The sequence below is a fragment of the Eschscholzia californica genome, unplaced genomic scaffold (assembly GCF_041429995.1).
Source record: "Eschscholzia californica isolate CP2 unplaced genomic scaffold, dmEscCali1.0.p SCAF_2, whole genome shotgun sequence".
Lineage (NCBI taxonomy): Eukaryota > Viridiplantae > Streptophyta > Magnoliopsida > Ranunculales > Papaveraceae > Eschscholzia > Eschscholzia californica.
In genome coordinates this window covers 65,001,554-65,017,216 of record NW_028238309.1, presented here as the reverse complement: position 1 = coordinate 65,017,216, position 15,663 = coordinate 65,001,554, and the positions used below count along the sequence as shown (strand labels likewise).

Here is a 15,663-nt window from a genome sequence, read left to right as displayed (position 1 = left end):
GAATTAATCCAAAAACCCAAAAACCCTTCTTGGGTGGGTATTGGGTAAGATGATAAGAAGTATCAGCTTCACCCAAAAGCCCTTCTTGGGTATGATCTTTCCACTCAGATTTCCGTATGGATGGTTGATCCGTGGGTTTTGGCAAGGAGAGGTTTTCTAGAGAGAGGGGGGATGCTTCAGTTGAGAGGAAGTTGTTTTGAGGGGATTTGATCGATTTTTAGGCAACAGTCCAGGTATGAATTTCACAGTGGACCTAACTGTAAACGTTTGAATTTGACGGACTGAACTTAGAGTTTTCGAAAGTAAAAAAAAAATGGATGCTGCTATATGCAATTATGGTTTTACTAAAGACAACTATTGGACAAAAATAACTATATAAAACTAATAAAAATAATGTCCTAAATGGCTAAGCAACACCAAAAATAAAAATCAAGTATAACCGAGTTTTTATTTCATGCTATACACCACTACATTTTACTCAAAAATTTACTGGACAAAAATAACTGAACATAATTTATTTGACATTTTAAATTGCTAAACCAACACTAAAAGCAAAAAATCAAACATAACCTTATTTCTCCTCTAAATAATTTTGGATTCAATTTTCTCTTTTGAACAAAATTGCTACAATTAATTGTTCATAAAAAAAAATTAATTGAACGTTAAGCTAAAAAGGTAACCAAATATTAACAAAAATTGAAACAAATTATATTCTAATATAAGCGTCCAATGTTGTAATTAGAGCTAGAACCCAATAGCCCCTTTCGATTGCACACGATTGACAATATCGATTGCAACATATAAGTTGAACTTGAACATTTTCTATTAAATTTCCTTTACAAGGTGATTTGGCCTCTCAAATTCAACAAGTGGACTAATTTTTAGTTGTACTGGGACACACTCTCTTAAAAGTATATAAATTATATTATATTTATCTGAGAATAGGCATAAAACACAGTCGAAAGTAGTAGCAAATAAACAACCCATATAAGATAATGTGAACCAATGACCCTTGCAACATTATTCTTCATAATGATTCAGTCTTCCTACAATATATCGATATTGATCATCACCACCCAAATGCTCGTGGAACAAATATTTATCTTCCCTTTAGTTATTATTTTTCGGGTTTAATTTGGAGTAATATTTTTTTAAGATTATCAAAATATGATATGCTAGAAAATACCAATAAAATAAATTTTAGTTTTATTTGGAATTTAATAATAATAAATAAAAAGTTATGTCAAGTAAATAGTTTTATAGAATTAAAAGATAACTGTCTTTAGCAATTTAAGAGATTCAAGACAGTATTTGCTAAATAAAACTAACATAACACGTTTTAGTTTTATTTAGCAATTTAATAGAAAAAAAGAGGTTGTGTCGAGTAAACAGTTGTGTGAGGCAATTATGCAACTTTGTTTAGCATTTGTCAAAAAGATTCACGTGACGAGCCACGTGTCTGGCAATGATTTGGTCGCTTTTCCTTCACTTTTCATATTTCGCTCTATACAGCATTTTTTTTTTTGTGTTGAGAAAGAAACAAAGATTACACAACGCATTGAATCTCTAGCACCTCACTCCAAATCCGTTTACAATTATTCTTTCTACTCCATCTTGCTACGGCCGTTTGTTGCGCATATAAGAATCTGATTCGATCGAATGCTGTTTTGAGAGTGTAAATTTTTTCCATTTGTTTTCTTGCTTTTCATTGAATTAGATGTGATTCGTTGATGAGTATAGTTAAGAATAAAAGGATAATATAATGAGATAAGTGGTACGATAAAAAAAAACAATAAAAATAATAATAATATTAATATGGTATTAAAACTAAACCCACACGTGAAATACTTGGGGTGTAGGCATGGGAAGAAAGCATGTTATTTCAGACCCGGTCTGAACATGTGAGTAACCAAACTCCTAGTCGGGCACTCAGGCATACCCTACCTTGTCCAGCTACTAGCTATGTGATGAACTCTGAATCTGAGTCTCTCCTAAGTGCTTGTCTTGATGCATGTTGAATAAGCATGTTTAGTCTATGTCCGTTACTATAGTTATTCTTGTGTAATATTGAAAACCTGATGTTATTGTAGGTTTGACAGACTAACAATAAGCGATCCCGGCTAGCCCGGTGAATATGGTATTCATAGGTGGATAGGTTTAGCTTCTATTCAATCCTATCCCACCCAATAACCCTAATGCGTAATTGAACTTGTTGCCTGCCCGACCTACTAGTACCCTCTGGCGGGGGCTGATCCATTCCCCACCCCCTATGCATGAGGCAGGGCCGACCCTGACTTTTCGGTGTCCCGAAGCGAGGTCTGAAAATGTGGCTCTTTCTATCAAATTGTAAAACGTATAAATGTATACATGAAAATTGTAAGTACCGCAAAATATTTTCTATCAAACCGTAAAACGTATAAATGTGGCCCGCTAACCGACCGGTACGAGTGACCGAATAAACCGTCTTCGTTTTTAGAGGTTATAGACCGTCAGATTTTGTAGACATATGATGGTTGTGGAGCTAACTTTATTCCTTGGCCCTTGTAGTGTCAGACAATGTATGTTATCGGAAATATGAAGGTAGATTCCATGATTAGTGTATGTCTTCATTATATCTTGCCAAATGATGATCAATTTTTTTCATGAATAGTGTGTTTTCTTAGTTAAACAATTTCATTTTCATTTGTAATTTGCAATTGTAATTTTATTTGTGTTAATAAAAAAAAAGTTACAAGCTTACGTAAATTTTACTGAAAAGTCCGGACTGAGACAGTCTGGTGTCCAGCCCGATAAAATAAATGGTCTTGGACGGTCAATAGACAAACAATTCTTGAAAGTGAGCGCTCGGGACCGCCAGATTAAATAGGTGGTCACCAACATTTTATGTCCGAGTCGACCGATCCGATGAAGTTACATATCGGTATCGACCGACCCGAACTGATTCCCACCCCTAAGTAGATCGAATATATGACTTAATCAACTTAAACTTAAAAAAACTTATTTCTGCAGAGGCAACAGTAACTGGTATCGTTACTGGTATCGTTAACATAATTCCATAAGAAACCCATGCGTTCGGGTAACAACCTTTCATATCTTTCAAAAAATCTAGCACTTCAATTGGTCTTTTAATCTCATTTGGTAAAAGACGCTACAACACCTTTTATATATTTTCGGCATCATGAACTATTTTTGAATTATCACTTGTGTCCACCAATTCTTCTAAAACTTTTCGTAGTTGTGGAGCTTGAAACCTAACCTTCACACTTTCTACTGTACTTCCATAAGTCAAACAAACAGTTGCGCCCGCCATTCATTTAAAGATCATCAAATTTGGTGCCCCTTTTGACTTAACATTTGTTAAATAAAGCCTTATAATTTTCTCAGAGAGTTAGACTTCTTATATATAAAGAAATCACTAATATTTTGGTGACCCCTAAAAGCCGTTGGGCCGAAACGACGTTTTGTTCGCTTTGGCCCAGGACCACCCCTGGCATGCGGATAGTCATACTGACTACGAAAACAATCTCATGACCAAAAATAAAAACAGGCTAAAATTACTGAAAATTATACAGAAATGATTGTCTCTCAACAAAAAAAAAAAAAATACAGAAATGATTGTAACACAGAAAAACGACCAACTTTAGAATAATCCATTTACAGTTTTATTATGCAAGTGGATGTGGTCTATAATACTCCTTTAGGAAGGATATGAACGGGCCGTCCTAATCGGGCCGTCCTATTCTCTCTTTTTACATGGTCCGTAGGAAGGATATCAACGGGCCCATCCTAGTTGAATTATTTGCTTCTAAAAAGCGGCCGATATAACATCCATCTCCTTCAGTCAACCGTCAACCATACAAATTTGAATTCTAACACTATAAGTGGTGGAGCTAACTTTGAAAATTGCCCTAAATATCAAAACTAGAAATCTTGACCCCATAAAAGTCATCTTCAATGTTTCCATCATTTGAGTTCACAATCAGAGCAAAAATTCGAAAAATTGTTGTCTAAAATTGACTTTCAACTAGGCCCCATTAGTAGTAACTAGTCCCATTGCTTTTAAATGGACCTTTCATTCATTTCCACAATAAGATGGCATCATTTTCAACAAAAACCCATGTTGAATAACTTAACCAAGCTCCAAAAGTTGCAGAAAGAAGTTCTTCATTGATGGGTTGTATGGGGTTTTTCTTATATTTCAGTACTATATCGATGATCATACTGAATTACGGGTGTATTTCTGTTACTGGACAGCCCATCTACAATCATCATACATGTTATGGAGCTAATTACACTTCTAACAGTACATATCAAACCAATCTCATAAACATCCTTCTTCCTTCTCTATCTACATCAAACAACAAGACAATTATCAAGAATGGGTATGGAAAAGCCATAGCCGGTCGAGGCCCAGATACCGTTTACGGGTCATTTCAGTGTAGAGGTGACATTACAGAAGAAAAATGTCAAGAATATGTCGAAATAGCATCAAAAGAGATCACACAAGATTATAGATGTCCAAACTCTAAGAAAGCAATAATATGGTATGATGAATGTATGTTAAGATATTCAAATCAACCATATTTCTCTATCATGGAAGAAGATCCTCAAATTTATATCTCAAGTATTTATAAATTCTCAAATAACACAGACAAGTTTCTTAAGGTATTAGGTGGGTTAATGAATGATCTTGTGAGAGAATCTATTTCTAATGGTTCTTCTTCTACTAAGTTTGCAATGGGCGAAAGAAATTTAACAAACTCTATTGATAAGGTATATGGGTTAGTACAATGTATTCCTGATATATCCTTGAGTAATTGCAATTTGTGTCTCCGGAAAGCGATCGCCGTTATACCAAGATGTTGTGATGTGAGGGAAGGTGGGAGAGTTCTTCGACCGAGTTGTAATTTTCGGTATGAAACATACCCATTTTTTCAATCTAAGGTGATTGATGAACTAGAACCATCTCGTCCGCAATCACCATTGACTAATACTATTATAACAAAATGTAAGTTATTTTGATCTTGAAGCACTGCTTTTCGAAAACTTAAGTGCATTGCTAATACCCTTTTATTGCAGCAAAGGGAAAGAGATCGACAAAAGTTTTCGTTATTATAGTTGTTGTTCCCACGACTACATTCTTATCCACCTTAATCATCTCGTTTCTTTACTTACGAAAAAGAAGAAAAAAAGCAATGAAGAAATTTGATTGTAAGTATGACATCTGAAATTCGCCAAGTACTATACTACATAGAAAGACTTAGTTAATTGATTTACATTTCTTTTGTTATTGTTCTTTGGAAGCTAATGATGTTCAAGAGATTCAAAGTGCTGAATCTTTACGATTCAAATTCAGTAGAATAAGAGCTGCCACAAATAACTTCTCCGACGATAATAAGCTCGGCCAAGGTGGTTTCGGTCCTGTTTACAAGGTACTATAAAAACTATGGTAGTAAAGCAGAAAATTTCATTATATTTGAGCTAGAATTGTTAGAAATTCGTGTTGTATATTTTAAAGCTTTTTAATTCGATCTCAGGGAAAATTTTCGGACGGGCAAGATATAGCTGTGAAGAGGCTATGTAGATATTCAGGCCAAGGTGAACAAGAATTCAAGAACGAAATCTTATTATTAGTCAAACTTCAACACAAGAATCTTGTGAGGCTTCTTGGATTTTGCTTACATGGAGAAGAAAAACTACTAATTTATGAATTTGTTTCAAATGCAAGCCTCGATCGATTCATATTCAGTTTGTATTCTATATTCTCTTCTATTTCTTTATATCACACAAAGACAGAGTTAAGATATGCATCATATTAGTTATCTAACCATTTGGTTGGATAAACGGTGCAGATCCAAGCGAGCACACACATCTGGATTGGAACCGAAGGTACAACATTATAGGTGGGATAGCAAGAGGTCTTGTTTATCTTCATGAGGATTCTCGCCTTAAGATTATTCATCGAGACCTCAAAGCCAGTAACATATTACTAGATACAGATATGAATCCCAAGATCTCGGATTTTGGTATGGCTAGGATTTTTACGGTCGATCAAACTCAAGCTAGTACAAGCAAAGTTGTCGGAACATAGTAAGTCTGTGTCTGTTTAATCTATGAGCAATAAGAACTCGAAGATTCTTCATTTTTTTTCTAACAAGAATTGGTTCGTTTTGCCTGCAGTGGATATATGGCACCAGAGTATGCAATGCAAGGACACTTCTCTGTGAAATCAGACGTCTTTAGTTTCGGTGTCTTAGTTCTGGAGATCCTCAGTGGACAAAAGAACAACTCTTTCCATAGACCGGGATTTTCTGAAGATCTTCTCAGCTATGTGAGTAACCAATTTTTCGGGTACTTTTCGCAAACAAGAAATTACTAAGTTAAATTCTTTATACTAACAAACTAGTGAATATTTTGTTGCAGACATGGAGACAATGGAAGAAAGGGACATCTTTAGAGGTTTTGGATCCTGTATTGAGGGACTGTTATTCGAGTAGTGAAGTGATGAAATGTATCCACATTGGGTTATTATGTGTTCAAGAAGATGTTTCCGAGAGACCCACAATGACGTTAGTGGTTCATATGCTCAATGACTACTCTTTGACTCTTGCGACACCATCATTGCCACCACCATTTTTTGAGCATACTGAGAACGCGTCGACTTCCCATCAGGAGAGGGTAGGATACAATCACTACGAACATTAGATGAACAATGACTTTAACGGTTTATAAAGTTATCAATCGTGCCTAGATATTTACACCGTGGCTACACTAACGCGCAAGACAATATATATAAGCATAGAAGAAATAATTACCAAACAATAGTCTCTATTCTTTAATCGAAACTGTATATGGAAATGTTGTCTAAAATTATGCTATCAAGGGTACTTGTGTTTCAGTCCCTTCCATAGGGCTCATGATGGGCTGTGTTCTAGTTTGCACAAAAAATGCAGGTGGAGATGAAGGTAATGGCAGAGTTATAGTACCATTATTGAGCTCATGAATGACAGACTCCATTGTTGGCCTATCATCTATGTCTTTTTGAACACATAATAATCCAATATGAATGCATCTCATAACTTCGTGTATCGAACAATTCTCCTTCAAATTTGGATCTAACAATTCTAAAGCTGTCCCTTCCATCCATTGCTTCCATGCCTGCAAAAACTACCGTTTAGCGATAAGAAAAAAAAGAACGAAAACAAGAAGTTAAAATCATCTTATACTCACATAGCTTAAAAGGTCATGAACGCCGTTTGCTTCATACAAGGAATTGATTTTTCGTCCGCTAAGGATCTCAAGAACTAAGACACCATAACTAAATATGTCTGACTTCACGGAGAAGTGCCCATGCATAGCATACTCTGGAGCCATATATCCACTGCAAAGATGTACAAGTTTCAAATAAAAAGATTCTTTTCGAGTAGTAATCTAATTGTTCGATATGTTTTTACGAACTAGTAATCCTTCTTATGATCTCTAATTGCTTACTATGTCCCGACGATTTTATTTGTACTGGCTTGAGCTTGGTCCATCATAACAATCCTAGCAATGCCAAAATCTGATATTTTGGGGTTCATATTTGCTCCCAATAGTATATTGCTTGCTTTAAGATCTCGATGAATAATCTTAAGTCGAGATTCCTCATGAAGATAGGAGATACCTCGAGCAATTCCTCTGATAATATTGTATAGTGTTTCCCAGTTTATATTTACACGTTTACTCGGATCTACAAATTCAATTAATCGAATGAAAATGTTAGAAACTGAGATTTACCTGTGGGCTGTGAATGAATAATGAAAAATAAAGCATTAAAGTCAAACCGAATATAAATTGATCAAGGCTCCCGTTTGTGAGAGGCGGTTTAGTTGGGTTTAGTTGGCAGTTTCCAAAACTCAATAGGCGGTTTAAGCAATAGGCGGTTTTGGATTCAATTTTCCAAAATTGAAAGGTTTCCAAAATTTGTCCCCCACCGGCTTATATATTATAATATAAATAGGGGGTCTTGGGTCCAATCTAATCAACACCAACACAAACAACAACTCTTCTTTAGAGAGCTAGAGAGAGAGCAAGAGTGAGAGAAATTTTTCATAGTTTTGAGCGGTGTTAAATTTCTCGGTCGTCGAAGATTTAGTATAGAAGGTTATTACTATACGGTACCATCTTGGGACGAACTTGCGGATTGTGTTAGTCGTCTTCATCTATCCTTCAATAAAGATTTCTTGTTCGCCCGAGGACGTAGGCTTTAAAGCCGAACCTCGTTAAATTCTGTTCGCATATTTGATTTTGGCTTAGCTTTTCGATTAATCTTCATAATCGGATCAATTTCTAGGATAGGTTCGATAGCTTCCGCGACTTTTAGTTATAACAATTGGTATCAGAGCCTTGTTGAGATTGAACGAAGAGAAGATGGGATCGAGAAGTGGTACGGTCAAAGCAGGGAAATATGAGATAGAGAAGTTCAATGGGAAAAACGATTTTTCTTATTGGCGGATGCAGATGAAGAATCTGTTAATCTCGCAGAAATTACACAAGACGTTGACGGGAAAGAAACCAGGAGATATGTCAGATGAGGATTGGGAAGAGTTAGATCTCGAAGCACGGGCTACCATTATGTTGTGTCTTGAGAGGGACGTGGCGTTCCTAGTAGACGGAGAAACAACGGCGGCGGGTGTGTGGTTAAAGCTAGAAAGCAGTTTCATGACGAAAACTTTAACGAATCGGGTCTACTTAAAATCCAAATTATTCACATGTAGAATGGAAGAGGGTTCTTCTATTCAGGAATATGTGAATAGGTTTGACAGGATTATCTCAGATTTGAAGGATATTGATGTTAAGGTTGAGGATGAGGACCAAGCCCTCATATTGTTACTTTCATTACCTAAATCCTATGAAAACCTTGTTCAAACTTTGATGCTTGTTGGTGATAGTCTAAGCATGGAAGAGACGAGAAATTCGCTATTAGCGGATGACCTTCGTAAGGTTGCTACTAGCAGTATGGCGTCGGGTGGAGTAGACAAGGAACAAGCACAAGGGTTGTTTGTAACAAGGGGGAGGAGTAATGAAAGAGGAAAGGGAAAGGGCGGGAAATCTAGATCCAAATCTAGAGGCTCTTTCAAGAAAACGTGCTTTAGTTGTGGTGAGCTTGGCCACTTTAAAGCGGCTTGTCCAAAGAGAAAGTTGAAGCAAAAGAACGAAGGCTACAAGGAGAAACAAGAGATGCAAGAGGCGGGATATGTGTCAGAAGAGGCGGACGAATGTTTCTCGGTGACAGAGGTGTCTGAGAAGATCTTCGATAAGTGGATGCTTGATTCAGGGGCGTCACACCATATGTGCCCAAATAGGGAGTTGTTTACTACCTATAGGAGTATAGATGGTGGTACAGTTATACTGGGTGATGATAGTATATGTAAAACTGTGGGACTCGGAACAATACGGATCAAGATGCACGATGGAGTGGTGAGAACATTGACGGACGTAAGACACATACCCGATTTGCGGAAAAATCTAATTTCCCTTGGTGTGTTGGAGCGGAACGGCTGTAAGATAATTATAGAGAATGGCTCCATAAGAGTCGTTAAGGGTTCTTTGGTGGTAATGAGAGGTACTCGTTACGGTAATTTATACAAACTTTTGGGGACAACAATTACGGGAGATGTAGCAGTAGGAATCAGTGGAAGGGATCCAACGGCTAGTACGAGGCTTTGGCATATGCGCCTTGGGCATATGTCAGAAAAGGGTCTATCTTTGATGTGCGGGAAAGGCTTATTGAAGGACATGAAGAAGCCTTGCATGGAGTTTTGTGAGCATTGTGTGTTCGGGAAGGCACACAGGGTGACGTTCTCTACAAGCAAGCACAGGAGCAAAGAGGTGTTAGACTACGTACACACCGATGTCTGGGGACCGGCAAAGTTACCTTCCAAGGGTGGTTCCAGGTATTTTGTTACATTCGTTGATGATCATTCGAGATTTGTCTGGCTTTATTTTCTAAAGCATAAGAATGAGGTATTCAACACGTTCCTGGTGTGGAAAGCAATGGTTGAGAACAAAACTGGTCGAAAGCTGAAGACGTTAAGATCGGATAATGGGACCGAGTACACGGATGGGGCATTCAAGGAGTTTTGTAATCAGGAAGGCATTGTGAGGCACTGGACAGTAGTAAACACACCTCAACAGAATGGAGTCGCAGAGAGATTGAACCGTACACTACTTGAGAAGGCTAGATGTATGCGCTCCAATTCGGAATTAGGCGTAGAATGGTGGGCAGAATCTGTTGCTACAGCTTGTTATATTGTGAACAGGTCTCCACATTCTTCTTTAGATGGCGGCATACCATACGAGGTGTGGTCAGGCGAACATGCAGATTACGGGAGACTTAAGGTTTTCGGTTGTACGGCCTATTACCATGTTAAAGGTAACAAACTTGACAATAGAGCAAAGAAGGCAATTTTCTTAGGATATGCTACAGGAGTCAAGGGTTATCGGCTATGGTGTACGGAAGACAAGAAGTTTGTAATCAGCAGAGATGTGGTTTTTGATGAGTCGTCTATTGTAGCTATGGCGAAAGCTACGGTGCCTAGTTGTGGTGATGTTGGGTCTACTAAAGCTCAAGTAGTGGAAGTAGAAGCCGAAGACCAACGGGTTTCTAGGAATCATGATCAGGTGGAGCATCAGGATAATACTCAGGATGAGAAAATTGATGAACCCGATCATGAGGAGGTTCAAGGGGAAGGTACACAAGTTTTACAACAACAACAGCAGGATGTTTCGGTACACACTAGGCCGAAACGGTTATATAAGCCGGTACAGAGGTTAGGGTCAGACAAACCTCTTAGGCATTATGGGCAGGCAAATCTTGTTGAATATGCACTCTCGGTGGAAGACGACGAGCCGGTCACCTTCAAACAAGCTATTACCGCGGAGGATAGAGAGAGTTGGTTGGTTGCTATGCAAGAAGAGATGGAGTCTCTTCACAAGAACAAGACATGGGAGGTTGTCCCATTGCCCGAAGGTAAGTCTGTTATTGGTTGTAAATGGGTGTACAAGAAGAAAGAGGATTCTTCCGAAATCAAAGGTACAAGGTATAAGGCAAGACTAGTGGCCAAGGGTTATGCACAGAAAGAAGGGGTCGACTACAATGAGATTTTCTCACCGGTCGTGAAACATACTTCTATTCGGGTGCTATTGAGTATTGTTGCTCACAGGGATCTTGAGCTGGAACAACTCGATGTTAAAACCGCCTTCTTGCACGGAGATTTGGAAGAAGAAATTTATATGGCTCAACCTGAGGGATACAAGGTTGAGGGCAAAGAAAATCAAGTATGTCGTTTGAGGAAATCTCTTTACGGATTGAAACAATCCCCTCGCCAATGGTACAAACGATTTGATTTTTTCATGCTAAAGCATGGTTTTCGCAGAAGTGACTATGATTGTTGTGTATACATCAAGAAACTTCGCGAAGGTGACTTTATTTATCTCCTTTTGTATGTGGATGACATGCTTATTGCTTCTCGAAGCATGGTGGAGATAGATAAGTTGAAATCTCAACTCAGTCAAGAGTTTGAGATGAAAGACATGGGCGCTGCAAAGAAGATACTGGGAATGGAGATTAAGAGAGATCGGTCAAGTAAGAAACTGTACTTGAATCAGAAAGGTTACATCGAACGAGTAGTTTCTCGGTTCGGGATGCAGAATGCGAAGGTGGTGTCAACACCTTTGGCACCACACTTCAGGCTCTCGGGAAAACAATCTCCCACTACTACGGTGGAGAAGGATCATATGGATCGTATACCGTATGCTAGTGCAGTTGGCAGTTTGATGTACGCTATGGTGTGTACTCGTCCGGATATTTCACAGGCGGTCAGTGTGGTTAGTAGGTTTATGGCAAACCCGGGGAAGACACATTGGGAAGCTGTGAAGTGGGTCTTGAGGTACTTGAAGGGTACTGTTGATACGGGTTTGTGCTTTGGTGGAGACACATGTCAGGTAAGCGGTTATGTTGACTCGGATTATGCTGGCGATCTAGATAGAAGACGATCTACTACTGGTTATGTATTTAGGGTACATGGTGCTCCAGTTAGTTGGCGATCGATGTTACAATCTACAGTTGCGTTATCTACTACGGAGGCCGAGTATATGGCTATGGCCGAGGGTGTGAAGGAAGCATTGTGGTTGTGGGGTCTTCTGGATGATCTAGGGATTAAGCAGGAGTGCGTGGATGTATGGTGTGATAGTCAAAGTGCGATCCACTTGGCGAAGAATCAGGTCCATCATGCTCGTACTAAGCATATCGATGTCAGGTATCACTTTGTACGAGATGTCATAGAGGAAGGTGATGTTTCTCTCATGAAGGTACACACAGATGAGAATCCCGCAGACATGTTGACTAAAGTGGTGACGTGTAGCAAGTTTCAGCATTGCTTGGAATTGCTACAAATCGGCTCGTGTTAAGTTGCCCGAAAGGGCGTAATGGCGACAAGGTAAACTTTATGTGAAGGGTTAGTAGAACTACGGTAGGCTTGATCCTGTAAAAAGGTACGTAGGCAACCATGGTCATATGGTGCAGTCGGATGAAGCTACAAGAAGCAGATATATCTTACAAGGAGTATCCGGGTGTTCGTCCAAAATTTGAAGTATATCAAATTGTGTACGAGGTGGAGAATTGTGAGAGGCGGTTTAGTTGGGTTTAGTTGGCAGTTTCCAAAACTCAATAGGCGGTTTAAGCAATAGGCGGTTTTGGATTCAATTTTCCAAAATTGAAAGGTTTCCAAAATTTGTCCCCCACCGGCTTATATATTATAATATAAATAGGGGGTCTTGGGTCCAATCTAATCAACACCAACACAAACAACAACTCTTCTTTAGAGAGCTAGAGAGAGAGCAAGAGTGAGAGAAATTTTTCATAGTTTTGAGCGGTGTTAAATTTCTCGGTCGTCGAAGATTTAGTATAGAAGGTTATTACTATACGGTACCATCTTGGGACGAACTTGCGGATTGTGTTAGTCGTCTTCATCTATCCTTCAATAAAGATTTCTTGTTCGCCCGAGGACGTAGGCTTTAAAGCCGAACCTCGTTAAATTCTGTTCGCATATTTGATTTTGGCTTAGCTTTTCGATTAATCTTCATAATCGGATCAATTTCTAGGATAGGTTCGATAGCTTCCGCGACTTTTAGTTATAACACCGTTCAACATGAATTCGTATATGAGTAGTCTTTCATGTCCATCTAAACAAAACCCTAAAAGCCTCACAAGATTTTTATGTTGAAGTTTTGCTATTAACCGAACTTCGTTCTTGAATTCTTCTTCACCTTGACCCGAATTCTTAGAGAGTCTTTTCACCGCTATTTCTTGTCCATTAGAAAGGGTACCCTATCGACATATCAAATCAAAATTAAACTCTTATTTTAGCAAAAAACCCAAATTGCTTCGATAATTCATGTTTTTAGTACCTTGTAAACATAACCAAATCCACCTTCCCCAAGCTTATTTGCATCAGAGAAGTTATTTGTGGCAGCTCTTATTGTACTAAAATTGAATTGTATAGAATCACCAGTTTGAATCTCTTCTACATCTTCACCAAAACAAAACAACACAACAAGTTTAAGATTGAACAATCAAGTGGTATTAACCCAAGACTGAAATCAGATGCTACTTACCCGTAAAGGTCCTCAAGTTCTTTCTCCTTCTTGTTAAAAAGAAGAACCAAATGTTTACGATTATAAGTACGATAATCGACATAACAACAACTACCATAATAACAACTTTTGACAAAATCTTCCCTGTTTCTGCACGAAATGAGAGCTTCTATAAGTAATCCATATCGCTTAATATGAATATCTTAGACAAATAACATTAGTACTTCTGCATATATATCGGACTTACTTCTTGTGATTGTTTTCGATAATGGTGGCTCGGGATGAGATAGTGCTAGAGGAGGTACAACATTTGGTGTAGTCATCATGGTCATATTAGATTCATAGAAATGATACATCTCATATCTAAAATAGCAACTTGGGTAGATTACTCTTCCACCTTGTTTCCCATAACAACATCTTGGTAAATTCTCAATCGATTTTCGAAGACAAATCTTGCAATCACTCATTGATATATCAGAGTTGCATTGAACTAATCCATATACTTTCAAATGATGCATAAAATCTCTCTCCCCAGTAGCAAAATTCTTCGAAAAACCATTAGAAACAATAGCTTTGGTTGAAAGATCATTAAGCAACTTAGTCAAAACAGGAAAAAACTGATCTGGGTTGCTAATATTGTTAAAACTTGCTACATCAAAAACTGCAGGATTTAGTTCTAGAGTTGAGAAAAAGGGTAGATTTGAGTACCTTAACATACACTCATCATAGCAAATAATAGCTTGTTTTGAGTTTAAACACATACTAGACTGTAAGATATCTCTTGCTGCATTATCAACACAAACTTTACATGATTCTAATGAAATATCACCTCTACACTGAAAAGCCCCGAAAATTGTGTTTGGGTATCGTCCGACTGTGACACTACGATATCGATAAGTATAGTTTTCGTCGGATGAGGAGAGACTAGTGTTTTCGTGGGATGAGGAGAGAGAAGGGAGAAGAAGATTGACGAGGTTGGAGTGATATAGACTGTTGGAAGTGTAGTTTTCTCCATAACAGATATGGTAAAGAGAGGTGGATTGTGCAGTTGTGCCATGGTTATGGTAGATTTGAGTGATTAAAATAGTAGTAAGGAATATAGAGAGAAGATCAAAGAAGTTATTCATGAATTCTTCCTTACCTTATGTGAGCATCAAATTCTTTTGTAGTATAAGTACTAAACGATCAACTTGACAATAAATCAACTGGCGCAGTGTTACTCTCAAAGCCTTAACAGTTATCAATATTGTCTCAGCTTCTGATACCAAAACTCAAATTATACAAAGTTTTGCAGATACTCCACAGGTTTATCTGAGAAACTCCGACACTTACTAAATTTGAGAAAGCAATTAGAACTTAGACTTCATGACGTTCTCCCAAACAACATAGAATTATCATAGATACTCTAATAATGAACAAACACTTTTTAGACTACAGATTCAATGTTCTTTTTCGTATTGGATCTCAATGTTCAAATCAACTATCCGACATGATTTAGCCTGTACTTTTGTAGTTTTTAAGTGTTATATTAGGGTTTACTTGGAATTTCAAAAAGAATATTAGCATGTTCCTAATCCTGGCTACTATGGCAACAAGCACATATGGTCATATGTCAGATGACAGAAAATTTATATGATTGTCTTATTTTTTTAACCTTATCATATTATTCCTTTTTGTCTTTGTTTATACATTTTTTTTATTTATCTTTTCTAATTTGAATCTATAAATCATGGACTGAAATTAAATTTTAATTGAACTAACCTAAGATTTTGTCAAGTAAACGTCAACTTGTATTTGTTTTCGTTTATGCATTTTCCTTTTCCAACAACTTATATATTTTTCATGAATATGTATACAACTTGTATTATTCTAAAGACAATATTGCATTTGTAATGGAGCGGTGTACCTATAGTCACTCTGGACAATCCAAGAAGGTAAGCATACTTTCGGACTGGTCCAATTCGAGAGTTCTCGTTGTGGCTGGACCGAACATTAAAAGGCTCAGCTACACCAAAACCAGATTGAATC

The 15,663-nt window shown here is 37.7% G+C and overlaps 2 protein-coding genes across 2 annotated transcripts; one reads left to right on the top strand and one right to left on the bottom strand.

Annotated features, from left to right (window-relative positions):
* Window positions 1–4,089: 4,089 nt before the first annotated feature.
* Window positions 4,090–7,076, top strand: LOC147560360 (cysteine-rich receptor-like protein kinase 25). Its single transcript, XM_086662527.1, has 7 exons — window positions 4,090–5,008; window positions 5,080–5,211; window positions 5,305–5,432; window positions 5,538–5,748; window positions 5,853–6,090; window positions 6,181–6,331; window positions 6,424–7,076. Exons 1-7 carry the CDS (start codon window positions 4,171–4,173, stop codon window positions 6,703–6,705), a joined length of 1,980 nt encoding a protein of 659 aa, XP_086518653.1. The 5' UTR covers window positions 4,090–4,170; the 3' UTR covers window positions 6,706–7,076.
* On the bottom strand, window positions 6,871–14,765 carry LOC147560359 (cysteine-rich receptor-like protein kinase 25). The gene is made up of 8 exons (XM_086659259.1): window positions 13,883–14,765; window positions 13,657–13,785; window positions 13,450–13,571; window positions 13,281–13,369; window positions 7,824–7,894; window positions 7,492–7,729; window positions 7,231–7,381; window positions 6,871–7,158 (listed from the first exon to the last, which is right to left on the bottom strand). Exons 1-8 carry the CDS (start codon window positions 14,760–14,762, stop codon window positions 6,871–6,873), a joined length of 1,968 nt encoding a protein of 655 aa, XP_086515385.1. The 5' UTR covers window positions 14,763–14,765.
* Between the last annotated feature and the right edge of the window lie 898 nt (window positions 14,766–15,663).